Here is an 18502-nt window from a genome sequence, read left to right as displayed (position 1 = left end):
CAGGAAAGTTCCTAGTTGATGTGCAGCATCTCACTGGATGTGTTTTGGTGGTGGTATCTTTTATATGCCCAACTGTTAACGATTCATGAGGAAAAAAAACAGTGATCTGAATTAGAGTGCTTACTGATAACCTAAATGATTTAATCTTTTCCTGTACAGGGACATGATGCTGATGTTTGAAGAGCTGTCTGATATCTTCTCAAACCGTGTCAATTATTTGACAAGCAGGGGGCTGCTAATGAAGGTGAGAATTAGCTTGAGTTGCAAGGCTTGTGTTCGCAATCAAAGCTGAGGTTAGCCCTTTTTCTAATGAGCTGTCAAAGCTCGTCTCTCCCTGAACTACTGTATGCACTGCTTCAGGGAAGAGAGGTCTGTAAAACCTTTTCTGCTGGGATGAGAGGTGATTCTGTTGCTCCTGAAAGCACCTATGCCCGTGTTAGCCTGCTGAGCTTGGATACCCACATACAGCAGGGTGCAGCAGCACAGTTTCTGTGTGGACATGTTCACAGGACAGCAGGTCAGGAGCCTTGGAGCCCCCACTGCTGTAGTTAGACATCTCTTGGGCAGGGTGATGTCTAGCTCAAGAATAGCTGTGATCGTACCTGTGGTAGTGGGATTTTACTGAGATGAGTTACAAGTTAGCTCTTTGGCTTTAGACTGGACTGTACAGAGAGATGAACTGCTAGCTCGTGCACCCTCTGAGCAGACCGGGAAAGGCTCTGGTTTGCACTGGTGAGTGCCGAGCAGCTCCAAATGAGATTCTCAAGTGGCCTGCACTGCTGTAGTGCTTTTGACTTCACTGGAACAATGCCACTCGGCTTCAGCCGAGGAATTAAACCAAGATGTTTATCCAACTGTCCCGTACCTGTCTTGGAACTAGAAAACAGGGCTGGGAATTTCGAAGGAACAGGCTTCCTGCTCTGTGTGTGGCCAGATGGACAACAAAGCAGGCTCTGTCTGAAACAGTTTGACTTGTGCACTCGCCTGGGCGAACCCCAACAAGCGCAGGATCTTGACAGGGGTGAGGAAGAATAGCAGGGAAAGGTTATATTCTGTAGAAACTATGGAATGTTTGTGGCAGTTTTTTCTGTCTGCATAAAAATATTTCTATAAACTGCCTGACCAGTTTATTTTTTGGCAGTTCTATCCAGTCAGTCTGGCATTTGTACCTTACCCCCTTGCCTTGGTATTTGACACAGTGTTTTGCTCAGGAATGATGGGTGAACACATTCAAACCTGTCAGTCTGTTTTGTTTATCATCCATTTATCAACATCTGTAGCTAAATTTTAAAGCAGGTGAGACAATAATAAGCATAGAGGGAAAATGTGTGTTCACAACAGCTTATTAAACTAAATATAAAAAAGACAAAACAACAACTCAATCTGAGCCCAGACCTTCTGGCTCCCAGCAAATCACCCTCTCCAGCTGCTGTAAGTAGATTTGCAAAACATTTTGAAAGCAGTGAGAGGAGAAAAATTCCACAGAATAGCTAGAACCTCTCTCCTACTTCTCCTTTTGGACTGTTTTGTAACAACTGGAGGATTAATGTCCACTGAATCCCTAAAGTCTTTGTTTTCTTTCACTATAAATAGTGTCTCTAGGGAAGCCGTGTTTGACCTTGCCTATCCATCCTACAAATTTAAGTGTAAAGCAGACAAAATGCCATATGAAACAGGTTGGTTGGCATGGAGAGGGAGCACTGTGTTCTCTCCTCCCCAAACAATGGCTCTGCTGCAGGCTGCAGTTTTAGCTCCTGTGCCTGCCCGCCGGCTGCTGTTAGAGGATCTCCAGTTTATCTTTCAGTATCTTGAAGACATTGAGACAACACTTGTTTTTCATTTGCTCCTGTTTTCCAGCCGAGGAAGGAAATACAATTTGAGTTTGATCTCTTCCTTAACTGTGACTGAGAGAAGTAAATGTTGTGATGAAAGGATCTTTACAAGTGCAGGCTGTTGTTTTGTGCCTCTTAAAAAGACTGATAATGATTCATGCCCCATCTGTCCAACCACTGGAGAAAATAACAGTAACTCCTAGCATCCCATATGGATGCAGGGAAATAAAGGCTACAGATCTATTGTGAAATAGCTCATCCATTCACAGGAAAGCTTGAATTGTGGAGATGAAAACCTATTCCTTTCATTTCCTGCATGTTTTTGGATTAGTCAATAAGCCACAGAGGGTAGTTGCTGGATCTCTGTTGCGGCATAAGAAAAACAACAAAGCATTACATAAGATAGAGATGTTTACTTGTAGCAGTCCTGATTAGGAAATTAAACAGAAATCCTGAGGTCAAGAGTGTCAGGATAGAGTTCAGAGAAGCATCTGGCCACCTGAAAGTACATCTAAGCTTCTCTGATTTAAACTCTCAGGAGATTTTCAACAGCGCTTAGCTTTGACCAGAGTAGAGCCACTTTGCTGAAAAAACTGCCTTATAGTAATTTTGTGGGATTTTGTCCACAATTCCCAATCAGTGTACAAGTCCCAGAAGTTTAGCACGTGTATGTACACGTGCATGTACCTATACAGCAAATATACTTGCTTGCCCCATTAAATGTATTTGCAATTATTTTACACAAACATAGTTGCCAGCTTATCACTTATAGATCCTTTGTTAATTGCCTTTAATTCTCTTTTAACTCACAGGAAGGAACACCCAAATTTGCCAACCTGGACAGCAGTGTGAAAGAAAATCAGAAAAGGACACAGAGGCAGCTGCAACTTCAAAAAGATATGGTGCGTTTGGGGTCCTTTTCCTCCCCGTTTTGAACTGATAACGTGATTAACCCTAACTGGTGAATTATATAAGGAGCAAAAACTGGAAAGGTATTTAATAAAGAGAGCGTGCAGTAGGTAAAGCTCTTGAGTGTGCCTCTGTCAAGAAAAACAATCGTATCAATGCTATTGATTAGCTGATGCAAAGCAAGTGAAGCGAAAGGTTTAGACTGAACAGGCAGTCAGAATGTTTGTTCCTGTAAATATATGTCCAAAGCTGTATTTCACTTATGCTGTGCATCATAGTAAGCAGGTAATACCCTCTGTGTGTGTATATGAAGTGCATATATATGTAGATGATCCCCCCCACACATACATCTGTATATAAAGACAGTTCCAAAGCAGGATTCGTGCTGCACCCCGCTCAAGCTGTATGGCCTACGCTGAGCTGCCACGCTGTAACAGCGATGGTTTTTAGTGCAACCCAGCTGTCCTTCTACTCCAGTAACACCCGCCTGTGTACTGAAAGGCTGGAGGAAACGGATATGCAAAGCATCAGCATAGCCAGTGTGTTCAGAGATCTGATGCTGGGAACGCTCAGAGATTTCAGGATTGGGTGGTTGTACGCAGGGGCCACGTTATGTTTCCTGGCACCAATCTTCCCCTGTCCCCTGCAAGGGGGTAACTGGGTGGACAGGTTTGCTGCTCCCGCTTGCGTTTCCTTCCCATCCCAATCAGCTGTTGGGGGTGGACACTGAGACATGGGTTTGGCCTCAGTTTCAGGTCTTCCAGAAATGTACTAAATCTGTCATATAGAAGAGTGATAAATGGTTGATGAATATAAACCTGTGTTCTTCGTTTTCAACTGTCTTGTTTCTGTCCTGCAAGAAAGAATTCCATTAACTACTCCTGCTACCCTTTAGAGAGAAATACAGGGAGACTTTTTCATGTAGTAAAATACATAATATAAATACTGGAATTCTTGTGATAAAGAAAATTAGCTCTGGCAGAGCAGAAATCTCATTTACTTTTAAGCAAGCTCATGAAGCTTCTGACATACCAGCTTGAAAATTGCACAGACTTTTACAGACATTGCTTTGTAAAATGTGTCCGGTTTCCAGTCTGCTGGTGCAAATGCCTTTTGTCTCAAAGTTGGCAAAGATTTAAAAGGACAGGGGGGAGAGAAATCTGGGATAGGGAGGCAAAAGTGCTGAATATGATTTTTTGTCTATTTGTTTGACTGGAAAAAGTATGGAGCCTTTTGGATGGTAGAAACAAGCGTTTCCTTCACAAGTGTAGAAACAGCCTGAATACTACAACTTCTAGCAGCCTAGAAAGTTTAAAATTTGAATAATTAGTATTAAAATGAAAGGAATGGCTGAGGAAGATGGTCACTTCTTAGAGGAGAACAAGTGTGACTTGATTTGACTTGACTGTCACATGGCATAACACCATTAAGGAAAAATCCACTGGAATGAGGCAGAGCGAGAAACTGCTTACACAGGCTAGCCGGGACCATTCCCCGGCTGCTCCTCTTGTAGCAGAGATCGTCCCTGCTGCTCAATGCTTCTTCTACAAGTGGGGTTTCCTGGTGACCCACTGTTAGAAACCAGGGTGTGGTGGCAGTATTGTAATATAAAACCACTTGGCAATATCTGTGAGAGCATCCCACTCTCATTAGAATTTGATTTGAATTCTAGATTAGATACTGAGAGGATGCAATGAAAGAAAACATAAGACCACTGTTTGGTTAAGCAGACTGCTTTTATTTCATTTTCCCACACAGGTGTATTCTAGCATTCTAATTATTACCATTTCTCAGTCATTTAATCCAACGTTGCTCTGATCATTTGCAGGGAGTAATGCAAGGCACGGTACCTTATCTTGGTACCTTTCTCACTGATCTCATCATGCTTGACACAGCACTTCAGGACTATATCGAGGTAATTTGAGGCAATTTTTTGAATCCTAAATATCCTCCCTGCCTTCCTGGCACTGAGTGTGTCTGTTCCTGTGTCTTCTACCGGGTTCTTCTGCAGTTCTTAAAAATGGAGGAATCTGTTTTCAAAAAAAAGGAAGCAATACGCAGTTTTATCAGCAACAAGAATCTTGTGTGAATTCAGGTGCTGTTATCTGAACGGACAAGCTTAGCATCGTGTTTTGTCTTGTTTTCTTAGGTTAGAAAATGTGAAGAAAGTAGTCTTTCCATTATTCTGTTTTATTTTTCTGAAAACAACATATTAGGCATGAAGATTTATGTGAATAATTGGGAAAATACACAGAATCAACAATTCAGCACTTCAGACTGATCACTGAAGTGCTTCCGTATTGACTCAGGTGTGTCTGAGCCCTAAGGTGATTGAGGACTTGGTTTTTTTCATTTGTCTTTAGCTGAACAAGCAGGGGGAACCAATTTACTATAGGAAGGGGAAAAGGACTGCGAGAGAGTCTGGTTGTTTAACAGAGACTGAGGATGGGGCCAATTTTCAAAGGTGTTTGAAACCATTAATAGAGAGACTGCAGCCTTCATTGTGCTGGTGTTGGTATTTATGATAGGAATGGGCAAATACAGTTCTCCCTGGGCTGGCAATCGTTGCTGGGGTCTTTAGTGGTGGTTTGTTTTGCAGAACTGCACTGAAGCAGGCCTGCGTAAGGTTGCTGTACATCCATTTTCTTTTTGGCAGTTTCCCTCCTGTCCATGCTTTGTGTTCGCTTGGTGTTTCTGAGACTCACTGGGAACACTGCTAAACTCACAGCACAGGCAAGAGCCAAGTTTGTTTCTTGCATGCAAAATCCCACTAGCATTCTTCAGACCTGATCTCAACACAGCTTTTATGAGCATTCTTGTATTGGGCTTTTTTTTCTCGGGCAGATTGCCATATAGGCCGTGAGGACAGATGTCCCTTGGAGACTCAGATGTATGAGCGCTGGGGTTTATACCAGATCTGGAAACAGGTTATTTTTAGAAGGTCCTTGCTCAGGGCAGGTCTGCGCTTTACATTAGCCTTGCGACTTCATCCTGTTCGTGATTAAGTTCAACTAAACATGTGTTCCTCTATTCTGATCCCTTCTCTTTCCTTCCAACAGGGTGGCCTGATCAATTTTGAGAAGAGACGAAGGGTAAGTTGAATGTTCTGTGATTTTTAGTTTACTGATACCCTCTTCTAGAGCGTTCTCTTGGCGAGGCCATTTGTCATTGCTCAGGCATATATAACAGCTGTGAATTTTAATGCAAGTTCATGAGGAAAGAACAGATCCCTGAAATGCTGTGGGCTTCTGCCAAACTGTGAACAAACTGCAGAATGAGAACCTACTTTTTAGATGTGTGCAATAGGGGAAGAGGAGCTGCAGGCCACTTACTTTCATGGGAATTACATCCAGGGCATGCACACTCCCTCCATTTGGTGTTCATGGGAATACGATACATGCGTATGACCTGTGTGTTGAAACAGAGCTGGTGGCATGAGACGTTTGCTTTCCAGAAGATAGAGTTCATAAGTATCTTCCTTCTACTGCAGTAAACTATTTCTAGGTGAAAGGCTGCAGATGAGACAGAGGAATAAAAGCTATCAGTCTTCCCTTTCAGCCTGATCCTTGTTGGTCAGAGATAAGTAATGTTATGTAGGAGTAAAGGTTCTAGGGTTTCATCTGTCTGAATGAAGTCATGCCAAATCTCCCTTCTGGGGTCTGAAAGCAGACTTGGACTTGGCTGGGATGGAGCCATTTCCTTCCCTTAACTGCTCCCAGCTCTACAAACCACCTCTTGGACTTGCCTTGCATGTACAACTGCAGGGCTCAGGATACTAATAATGGGATACTGGAGCTTCTGGTTGGTCATCAGTCCAGCTTCATACAAACCAGTGGCAAAGCTGCCCTCTGAACCATGCTGAGTACTCAGCTCCATTCCCACATCCCGATTCTATACCCTGCTCTAACACGAGGGGGTATTAAGAATTATTGTGGCAAAGCGTGTGTGCAAGTGGAGTTAGAGAAGAGCTGCAATTCCAGTCACACGTATTACGGGTAGCATTTTATGTTCCTCTGGTGCAAGTGTGAGTGCACAACGTGAAAAGCCGGGGAGAATCAGACTCTCTGCTTTCATCGCAGGCCCCCCTAATTATTACCCTCGCTTGCTGTCTGAGAACCACCTAAGCACAGAGCATGATTTTTCTCTCACAGCTGCTCTGGCCAGAGCAGGGGTCAGCAGGTAGGGTAATCTGAAGACTTTATGACCCTTTGCTACCCTCGTTCCTAGAGGAACAACCAGCAGTGCTGCCATTCGGCGGGTTTGCACTGGCGTTGCACTTCAGTTAGTACTTGGGAAAAGCGCTGTGGTGAAGTATGATTCCTTGTGTTTGTCTTCTGATTTGTGCTTGTCTGAAAATGTTCACACTTCAATAAACATTTCAGATGCTGGGGGGGCGGGGGGGGGAAGACTTCATTGTTTGAAAAACTGGTTCTTGAAATAGTCACTCAACTGAAACTGAACTTCAGGTCAAATTAAGTTTGTCCTGGATCTGTTGTTGCATGTGTTTAGTATATGAATGAGTGAATTTGGCTTTATGTTGTTTTCTAATTAGAATTCCCGTTTGATTTTTTTTTTGTAGGAATTTGAAGTAATTGCCCAAATTATGCTCTTGCAGTCTACATGTGACAGCTACTGCCTGACACCAGACCCAAAATTTATCCAGTGGTTCAGGAAACAAGAGCATTTAACTGAGGAGGAGAGGTAGGTTCTCAGTCCAGCTGGCAAAGCAGGCTTTTCTTACCCCACACCCACCTGCAGGTGGGTTATGTCAGCCTTCAGCTGTCCTCTTACAGGAACTTACATGTACTGCTGCTCCAGGAGGGTGGAAATACCTCTGTCTTCTGCTAAACAGCTGTAGAAACCCTGTTGAACATTTAGCAGGGTTGTTTTGAGACTGGATTTTTTTTTTCTTTTGAGATTGGAAATCGGGCTCCTGACTCTGAAATCTGATAGTCTATTGTGTCTGGGCTGTCTGTATGCCCAGACACACGCTCAGAGGTCGATCCTAGGGGCCGTCAAGATGCAGGCACTGAGCGTTCGGCTGGTGGATGCGGGCAGCAGGTAGCCAAGGCAACACAGAGCTCGCTGAGCGCTCACCAGATAAACGTCTCCCGGGTGTTTGGGGTGGGTTTTGCAGCTCTGCTGAGTTTTGTGCTACGGCACATGCTGCTAGACCAATCCAAGACAATTTCTTTACAGCATTTTAATATTTCCACTAGGTATCTGAATACCACTCTGCTGCACTAAGAGTGTAAGCATAGATACATACTGCATTGTACTGAGTCATAGTAAAAAAAAGTCAGCTTATCCAAGATTCACATGCTAAGTATTTTCTTGACTATTTTTTTTAAATGAAATGATGAATGTCATCCAAAAAAGCACTGATTTTAAAAATTATTATAAAGAAGTGAAATATCCCCTTCATCAGGGTAAAATGTAGACAGAGCTATGTTCCTCTTTGTGGGGTTGCAACCTTCGGTGAAGTGGGAATAACTGAAGGTTTCTCAAATTTCTTGAATATTACTGCTTTGAGATACATAATTAATAGTATTGCCTGTAAAAATTAACCCAGTGCCCTCTGTTCTGCAGTTACAGCCTTTCACGTGAGATCGAAGCAGCTGCTGACACCAGCACCACACTGCCGAAATCTTGGAAAAGTGTGGTGAAGAGGTTGAGCCAGTGAATAGGATGGGGCAAAGTCTATCTACTGTGTTAATATGAACCTGAATAAATCAAATGTGAAGAATATGGTGGTGATTCGTGTTAAGAAAATATAATGACTTTAATGTATTTTGCAATGTATATATGTTAAGGGAGATTTGTCGTGGTTTTATGGTTAAAAGGGTTTGGGGGTATTTTTTCCTCAGTGACTGTTGTTATGCAAGTGGAAAATTACTGGAGAGACCCCTGTCAGAAGTCCCCAGCAACACCGGATTGCGCAGGTGGAAAATGATTGGAGGGACCCCTGTCAGGAGCCCGAGCAACACCAGAAAGCCCGGGGAAAGTTTGAGGGGCCCTGCTGCGCATGTGAAGCCCAGGATGGGGCTATAGAAGGGAGTGACGCAGCACCACCTGGTGTCCGTCGGTGCGGAGCAGAAACCCCCCCATGCTCCCCGGCGTACCGAGATTGTTCTTATTGCAATCAATTTATAAAAGTTATTTTCGGCTCTGCCTCTGCATTTATAACAATTTGGTGACTCCGACATGATACTGCGAAACCCGTGGAGTATTGGATTTTTTCAGGGGAGGCGCCCCACCTTTTAGGTGGCCCCTGGACTCCGGTGCTCTCTCGGACCGGCAGTATCACGAACAAAAAGGCAATAAGAACAAGCAAAAGAAAAGCGAGATCCCAGGAGAAGCTCCCAGAGATTTCCCTGTAAAAGATCCAGGTGAAGACCTCGGACTGTGAGTGCTGCTTGGTGGGGGAGGGTATCTGCCTGAGTGTGCCTGAGTATGCCTGAGTGAGCGTGGTGTGACTGAGACGTGACAGTGTCACGAAGTGAGTGCGGAGCCCTTCTAGCCGCGGTTCCAGAGTTCTGCGAGGAGCCTGGCCAGTGAGGGGCGAAGTGAAAGGAAAAGTTTGAAAGGACTCAGGCAGGTTTTGGACTCAGGAGGTGCTTGGGATAGGTTAGATCCCAGGACAGGGTACTTGGGATAGGTTTTATCCCAGGGACTCAAGCAGAAATACAAGGACTTGAGCCTAGGCAAGTCTTGATTATGGGCCAGAGGGGAGTAAGTCCCGCAGCTCGGGGAACCCACGGAGAGGTTCCGAGAAAGGGAGCGATTTACCCGATATTCCCCAGGACAGTCCCCTGGGTTCCATGTTAAGAAATTGGGCTAATTGGTCAGAAACAAAACGAAAAAGTAAAGAAAAAATGATTCAATATTGTATGGTCAAATGGACCAAAGAACCTATTAAATCTAATTATTTATTTTGGCCGAAATTTGGAACTTCTGACAACTGGGCATGTCAGGCACTAAATTTATATGTAAAAAATAAAAATCCTTATAACCAAGAGGAATGTGACTATGCACATGTGTGGAGAGATTCCCGGATCATATCAAAAATCCTATTATTGAAAAATAAAAATGCAGAAAAGAAAACTTTAAAAGACAAAGAATGGGAACCTTTAGAGAATCTTCCTCCTCCTTATGAGGGAAGCTCAGAGGATGAAGAACCAAAACCAAGCGCTCCTTCCCCTCCACCAGCTAGCAGAACCAGTAACCAAGAAAAGCAGAAACAAGTAGAAAAGAGTGGGGCAGAGGTTTGGGAAGGCGTTGGCGGCGGCGGGCGGCCCCTAGGACCGCAGCACGACCCCGCGCCAGGACCCGGTCCCCCCGCGGCACCGCAGGGAGGGGGCCCGGCCGTGGCTGCGCCCCCGCAGGGGCTGCGCTGAGCGCTCCGGTCTGACCACGCTGCTGGAAGAGCCTGGCCAGGGAATACAGCGGCAAGCGAGCAAAAGATTTTACAAATGTATTCGGGAGTAGACCCTGCATCCCCGGTGGGGGAGGCTTTATTAAAAACTCAATTCGTGACCAAATTATGGGGAGATATTAGAAAGAAGTTAGAAAAATTCGATGATTGGCAAGAGCAGGGTCTACAGGAATTGTTAGGAGAAGCGCAGGAGGTGCATGTTAGAAGAGACGAGAATAGGTTTCAGAAACTAAAAGAAACACTGGCTGAGCCTCCAGTGTTAAGTTTACCAGATGTTAAAAGGCCTTTTCAATTGTTGATAACCACCTCAAATCAAACTGCTTATGGGGTTCTAACCCAAGATTGGGCTGGAAGTAAAAAACCAATTGGATATTTTTCAAAATTATTAGATCCCGTAAGCAGGGGCTGGCCAACATGCTTACAATCTTGGGTGGCAGCCACCTTACTGATTGAAGAGGCACGAAAGGTAACTTTTGGAGCTATTATCACAGTGTTTTCCCCTCATGATGTGCGTGGGGTACTGCAGCAAAAGGCTGAGAAATGGCTCACTGATAGTCGACTATTGAAATATGAAACTATCTTAATGGAAGCACCAGAATTGGAACTGAGAGTAACCGGTGCTCAAAACCCTGCTCAATTTTTGTATGGGGATCCTAGGGGTGAATTAAATCACAATTGCATCGAAGCAATAGAATTACAAACCAAGATAAGGCCTGACCTTGAAGAAACTGAACTATCTGGAGGCAAGAGATGGTTTATAGATGGTCCTCTAGGGTTATAGAGGGGAAACGAAAATCAGGATATGCAATAGTTGATGGAATCAAGTTAGTAGTCAAAGAATCAGGCCCTCTCAGTCCTGCATGGTCAGCTCAAGCATGTGAACTATACGCTTTATATCGAGCTCTTGAAATTTTAAAAGACACAAAAGGCACTATATATACCGATTCCAAATATGCATTTGGGGTGGTTCACACATTTGGAAAGATCTGGGAAGAAAGAGGAATGATTAATACTCAAGGAAAAGATCTGGTGCATCAGGAATTAATAGTTCAAGTATTGCAGGCACTGAGAGGCCCTGAAGAAATTGCAGTAGTACACATAAAAGGACATCAGAAGGGAACAGGATATCAAATCAGAGGTAATAATTCAGCAGATGAAGAGGCAAAGAAAGCAGCTTTAAGGGAACCAATAAAATTGTATGTAATGGAACAAGAAGTAGATTATGGGAAGAAGATAGATAACCCTCAGGAGTTAACTGAGATTCAAAAATTGGGGACCACTGTGGTAAATGGGAAATGGATCCTTCCAGACAATAGGGATACAAGGAGAATTGCAGAAGACTCTGCAAGCCAGACCAGAATTGAAACTTTTGGGTGATGGGTACAGTGTAAAAGAGATTAATGAAAACCAGTTAAGTATTCAAGCCACAAACAATAAGAAAGATCTTGATGGCTGTGCAGTGCATACCATTAATGGCACATCATGGATAAAAAGCAGGCACTCTGATCTTTTACCTGGTGACACAAATGTTAATGAATGTGACCCAAAAATCAATATGTTTAAGAAAACTGAAATTATGTCATGTATTTCTACCAGCAAAACAATTTCTGCAATGAATGAAAGAAATGAATGAATTACCCACATAGCCAAATCAGGTTCAGGCTTTACGAGTCATATAAACAGATGTAGCAGAATACACCAAGAGAACAAAGGCTCCCCTGATCACCAGGACCCCGTCGCTCATGGTGCCACCCTGGCAGCTGCAGGCACAGGGGTTGCTGGCTCTGTGAATAACACGGACACTGGCTAATTAAAGCACAGCAGATCCCTCTCCAGCCTTCTCCCCTCAATGCTTGCTCTCTCCACAATGTGTGGCAGAGACAGGAAAGGAATTTCTGCAGGATCCTGGGGCACTAGCAGTGTCAGCAACCATCTTTCTAGTTCACTTAAGGCCCTAGCAGAAAAATGTGGTGACCAAGCAGGGCAGGGGGAGAGCTGCCACAGTAAGGACACAGCACACATGATTTTCACCACCCCTGGACATACCTAGCTTGGGCTAGATCCCATCTGTGAGCTGGCTCCCCCAGCTGCTCTAGGCTCTCCAGTGCGTCTCTCAGGTGAGAGAAATTGTTCCCTTCTGTCACTGGAAAGCAGGAGAGGTTTCCCAAAAGACCAGTTTTTGTTGCAGACTGTCAAGCTGCTCTGCAGAGTCAGATGTGGAGGAAATAGCACAAGAACTGGGGAGTTAAATAACATGTTTTTCAGCCTCACTTCTGTCATCTCCTCCTGGCTGGATTAAAACATCCATATCATCAAGGCAGGAAGCCCAAAGATTCGCTGGACACTGCCCTTGCACACAAACCTGCACTTCTGAACAGGACTCTTGTACCAGCTACTAAGTGCCCACAGACCTGACTGGCCTCATTTCTCCACAGCAAATGCCAGAGGGAAAGAAAGCTCCTTGAGCCCTTTCCCTTCTGCTTCCCTGAACTCGGCAGAAGCCCTCCCCACAAAAGGATGTCCAAAAAGTTTAAGTCCAAAAGATGAGTGATTGGGAAAGAGCTAACTACATGAAAAGATAATATATTCCAATGGAAACGGCTGGAAGCTCAGCTACAGGGAGAACCCAGGTTCTCGAAGTGATAAATAGGAAGACAAGACAAGACAGGGGCAGCAAAATAGGTTCCTTACTTCATCAAATCCCATCTTGTCAGGATTCTTCGGAGGAACAGAGACATACTGAGAGGGTTCAATGGGAGGATGATCGACTGAAAGAGAGGAAAGATCCCCAGCATTACCCTCATGTACAAGCTGCACTGATGTATCTGCATGCGTTTTCATCACGGGATCTAAAAAGCCCCAGAGAGCTGGGTTATGAAGTCAGTGCAGGAGTGGGTGTAGCAGAAAGCGTCCATGTTGCAAAGCAGAAGCCAGCAGCCATGTGCCAGACAAACCTCATGACAAAGACGAGGTTCTGCAGCATCCTTTCCACATTAAAGATGCATTTTGGCATTTAATATGGGGAGATCAAGGGGTTTTGTGAATGGGGTTGACCTGACTGTGAAGTGATTACAGCCCTGAGTAGAAAAGCGGTGGGAAATGGAAAACTGCAAGTCAAAACAGTAAGAGAGCAGTCAGATCAGGATGCAGATTCCCAAGGGGAAGACAGCTTGGCTGCTGGCAGGAGAGCTCTACAAACATGAACTTGGGGGGTCCCTCATGGCAGAGCACAGCAACTTACTCATAGCCTCGATTAGTGTGTGCACAAGGTTCTCGGTTTCTTCTTGTAGCGTCTGGTGCGATTTCAGGGGCATGGGAAGGAAGCCATAGTGTTCACAGTTGCACATGAACATCTGTATTCCTGGGGATCACAGAAAAACAGAAATTACAGTCAGGTCTTCTACCAGCGGATTTTGCTGCTCTTTTGCTGCAGAGCCACAACCAAACTTGGGACCTCAGTCCCAAGAAGTTCTGCTTCATAAGCAAACAGTTCAAAAACATCACAGTACCATTTTCTGGTTTATTTGGCTGGCAGCAAGTGGTCTTTCCTATGAAACCAATTCCTACTCGCTCCCTAACAGTGGGTATTTTTAACTGCAATCAGTTTTCTCCTAGGAGAGACGGGGGACAGCCCTCTTAGATCAGAGAAAAAGGTTCTTTTTCTGGCCTTTGCCTTCACGCTATGAAAACAGCAGAGGGCAGAACTGGCCTTTAGGAAAAACAGTGTCTGATACACACAGCAGGACTACTGCGAGTAACTGGGGAGTACTGCAGAAACCCTCATCCCCAAACCCCCTCCCTGCACTGCTCAGACCTGGCACCTCACCTGACAATCCCTTCACAGACCCAGAGCCGACAGCAGGACCAGGTTTTCATCCTCTGAGTAAGCCAGCCTCAAGCAATGCAACAGCTGGTACGGGAGCCAAAAGGGCTTCCACAGGAAAAGCAGCAGCGATCCTGGGACATGGGGCCTCTCTCCCCACACAGACTCAGGGCTCAGCAACAGCCTCCAAACCAGGGAGGGGGGGGAAATGGGGCTCAAAGGTGGGGGAAACACACAGTTTTCAAAGCTTGGGGTGAAGGCAGCCTTAGAGAGGGTAAAACTCAAACCCAGCGTGGCTAGGGGTGACGGAAGCTTTTGTCTGAGCTTTGTGAGGCTTCTCTGTCAGACTACAATAAATATGGAATGACTCTTCCAGGGTGGAGGAGCCAAGTCTAATCCCTGGCTTCAACAGCACATGGTTGGTCAAATGTGGGCCCGAGGAGTTCAGCTCCCCTGGGATCACACGGGATGAAGCTGCAAGGCCCAAGGCATCAGCATAGCTGCGGGGTCTGTTACTAGCCTAGCAAGGGATTCAGTCTGGGTTTTGTAGTCAAGCATCTTCCTGCTTCTGTTTGCTTTAGCTAGAAAATAAAGCCAATATATTTTCACCTGTGCTGGCAAAGGGCTTTGAGGAATATATATGATAACCATCTTGGAAGCACCAAGTCTTCCACCAGACATGGTCCTTTCCTCTCCAGGATTAGTTTTTATAGTGCCCTGAAGATTAGGAAAATCCTAGAGAGACACCAGCAAGGAGAAAAGATGCTTTCAAAAAGAGGCAATAAGGTAACATCCTTCTAACTCAAAAGCTTTTGCAATTGCTTCTGCAGTTCTGCAACTGCTTGTTCAAGGAGCTGAATCTGAAGGTGCAAAACAAAGAGAAGAAAGATGCAAAGCCTCTCCCGGGACCAGATGCCTTTGCAAGGGAGAGACCCACCCACTGCTGAGATTGTTCACCAGGAATGTCCCAGCAGATCAGCAAAGCTCTGCTCCCTCTGCACTGACCAAAGGTTTGCTCACTCACTGTCAGCTATAATGGCAGCAGCAGCACTGGCCCTGGTGGCACATCAGGCACCATACTCAAAAGCTACATCCAGAGAAGCCAAGGGAAAGTATTTCCATTGTTTTTCATTGAGCTCTGGTAAGGCCCTTTAGTAATTAACCAGTCTGAAAGCCGCTAGAACCCGTACAACTGGCCAAGCATATTTAAAATAAAAATAAAAATGAAAGCCTGCCTTTTCCTTTTTTTTTTTTTTTTTTTTTTTTTTTAAATGAAACAAACACAACCACCCCTCCTCCCTCTAGGAAATAAACACTATCTGGTGTGTTGATGCTTTGCTTTCATGTATTAGTCCCCCTAATCCTTGGTATTTTTAGCAGAGCAGAATTGTCTGCATTAATGACCTCAGTGTTTCTACCATTTTAAGTTCTGCAAGTAAATTGCTGGCTACGCTGCTTGCCAACACACATTCAGCTGTCAGCTGCAATGTAGGTAAATGGCAGAATAAAAAATACTACCTGCTGACGTTAATGGATTTGGCACTGATCTAATCAACTAATCTTATCTGGCTCACTGATCTCCGTTCTTATCTTCCACTGGCTTAAACACAGTTAATCTGCGTAGATTCATGCCAGTATTTCTGCTCCTTCTGGGATAAAAGCTACTTTAAAATAGTAAAGTTACCTCAAGCTGGGGAGGGGGACTTGCTCTCCAGTGCTGTTTTTATAATAAAATGAACAATTTCTTCAAGGGACAGAAAAGCTATAGATATTTGTATTATTACTAGCCTTTGTAAGGCAGTCACCAGGATACACAGCCATGCCCTAAACCGACAGCCATATCTAGGCAACTTAAATTTCCCTCCCAACCCTGGGACCAGACCTTCCTGCTGGCTGGCTCTAGGTCTTCAGAGCCTCAGGCTGAAAGGAAGTTCAGAGGATCTGGCTGGCTAGATGCTACCTTGTGAGTGCAGGGGGCTCTACAGAGTCCACCTTTGTCAATAAAACACCCGCACCAACTTTTGTTCTGAGTCAGTACTCCCACCACAGGCCACATCCTCTCAGCAGAAGTGGGATGGTCTCATTGGGGAATCACAAAACAGTTGCTTTGAGCAGTAGATTCACTGCTGAAAATCAATGGTTTGATCTGAGGCGTTAAGTACAGTACTTGGCCTCGACAAAAGCCAACATCATTTACGACTTCAACGAAGTAAGTGAAATTATTCCAAACAGATGATTACCTCAAAGTCCATACATTTTTCACATTTCTGAACTTGGATGTCATCCTTTTACCCTGGGTGACAAAACTCAACCCAGGACACAAGCCAGCAATCTGAGCAGGTAAATGGGCCAGACTGCTGATGCAAAGCCTTTCATGTCAGTCCTGGAAAAAGCTAAAGTGTTCTAGGATGGAAGGAAAAAATGATGGGTTTGAATCCCTGAAATATTCCTTAAGCATTTGGAGCTAATGCAATGCAGTTACCATGCTCATTGGATGCCGCATTTCTGGAAGAGCTGTCAGAGGGAACAAGTGGGGCAGGTAGATTTGAAGGAGCCCACTTTTCTACCCAGACTTAAACTTCAATTATCCTCTGGAGCCAGCATACCGATGTCCTGACCCTGAAAGTCAGGGCCCCAAAGGTGCCCTGCAAGTGCACATCTCACCTCTGCCTCCCAAGGGCTCTAATTTCAGCTCTTGTTGCCTCTCCTCTATCACTCCTTTCTCTCATTTGATGCCCCTCATCCTGTCGTAGCTGAGTTTTAAAAAGCCTTGCTTAGTCTGCCAAGACACCACCATCTTTTTCAGTGCTGTCAAGAACTTCAAACCAGAAGCATCACTAAGAGGAAAGCTACCAACAGCTGGTGGCTGCTGTGCTGGTCTGGAAAGGGTGGGAAAGGCAGCCTTCTCAGCCCATTTTTTCTGCAGAAGTGACTGCCAACAACAACAAGAAGCTATACTTCTTCACTTTCTCTCTGCTTGTCTGTCCCCCAAGAACAGCCCTTTCTTCCCACTTAACTTTGTTTCTTTTACAAACAGAAGACAGGTAACACCAACAGTACATCACTCTGAGGACCCACAAACAACTACTATTTCACCTCAGTAAGCCACCAAACCAGTCATGAAACTCTCAACAGAAGTGCATTGCATTGGTGCTGCTGAGATTTCAACAGTCCCTTTTTCCTTATAAAACCCCAAACTTTCCCCTTTTCAACACAGCAGGGCAAAGAACAATACAGATGGCCATTACCACCGGGTCTGCCAGCCAGGACCTTTTGCTGGAGATGGAATACCCAGCAGATCCACTCTCCAAGAATAAACGTGACTAAACATCCTCACTGCAAGTACAAGCAGCAGTAGCAGCAGTATCATGCACTTCAGAGACAGTGATTTCTTTGAGACACCTGGAGCTCTCTGCAAACACCAACAGCCATTCCAGACAGAGGAAGAGGACACTGAGGTTGTGACCTGGCCTGAAAGGACCCCCTGTACTTCAGGTCTAACTGAAATCCTCCCACTGTCCGTTAGAAACTGATTCCAGTATCAGCTGGGGTGGTACACATTTTCTCTTTGCTGTGCCCCAAGGATCTCGAGGCAGCTCAGTCCTTGACTGGTTCTCCCAAAGTACCGGTGATACAATGTCAAGTATGCAGAGATTTTACTGCTCACACACCAGCTCTAACCTGATCTTGCCTGCAAGAGATTTCCTCTCAGCACAGCCCACAGGCTCCACATCATTCCCCTGAAAATTGCACTGATTTTGCTTTCAACTAAAAGACAGAACAAATTCCCCCTACCTCTCAGACAATTCTTGCTGAGCTGCCATGAAGCCTCATCAGCACTGTGAGTAAGCAACTTGGTTTCTGCTTTCCACAAGGGCTGCTACATTTAAAAAGAGTTTCTTGCCCTCACCCCCTTCATCATGGATCTCCTGGAAGTGGTGACTTTAGATACCTTACCTACAGACTTCCAAATACCTTCCACTCTCACTGCATTCACCTGCGTTCACTACTGTCTTGCTGTGACACAAATCAAGGGTGGATGCCACACATTTTGTCTCTGAAACACTGCACCCATCCCAAGAATGGCTCCCATGTCCTTTGCAGCTAGCTGTGACTCAAAACTGCATTGCCAGTCCCTTGCTGCTGGTTATCCCTGACCAGATCCGAAATAGGAAAGGGAACAGGGTCTTAACTTACCACTGAAGTCAACACAGGACTTTTGGCCTGTGAACTCGAAGTAGAGGTCTGCACGTCTCTACTAGTGAATCCTGCCCAGCAAAGGCTCCAGACCTACCTGCTCGGCAACTGGAGAAGGCAAAGACCATGATATCATCAAAGCTCCGGGTGTAGTCCTGGTGGGGGGCGGGGTAGAACATCAGCTTGGTGGAGGCCTCTTTCCTCAAGTCAATGAGGAATGTGGAATGAATCACTGGGACAGCAAAACAGCCTGTCCTGTTCCATTCCCGAATCAGGGGATAATCCAAGGTCCTTTTGTAATAGCCC

General features: G+C 45.0%; 1 protein-coding gene across 1 annotated transcript in view; it reads left to right on the top strand.

The window, feature by feature from the left end:
- The window catches only part of LOC141918771 (ral guanine nucleotide dissociation stimulator-like 1), a 50134-nt gene extending 41656 nt beyond the window's left edge, over nt 1-8478 (top strand). Inside the window, exons 10-14 of the mRNA XM_074813638.1 lie at nt 160-244; nt 2645-2734; nt 5801-5833; nt 7321-7442; nt 8331-8478. Of these exons, the coding sequence (XP_074669739.1) occupies nt 160-244; nt 2645-2734; nt 5801-5833; nt 7321-7442; nt 8331-8424 (424 nt within the window). The 3' untranslated portion in view covers nt 8425-8478. The remainder of the gene's footprint in view (nt 1-159; nt 245-2644; nt 2735-5800; nt 5834-7320; nt 7443-8330) is intronic.
- Nucleotides 8479-18502: the final 10024 nt, after the last annotated feature.

The sequence above is a fragment of the Strix aluco genome, chromosome Z (genome assembly GCF_031877795.1).
Source record: "Strix aluco isolate bStrAlu1 chromosome Z, bStrAlu1.hap1, whole genome shotgun sequence".
NCBI classification, from domain to species: domain Eukaryota; kingdom Metazoa; phylum Chordata; class Aves; order Strigiformes; family Strigidae; genus Strix; species Strix aluco.
Note: the sequence above shows the minus strand (reverse complement) of the source record. Positions and strands in the feature narration are given on the sequence as shown.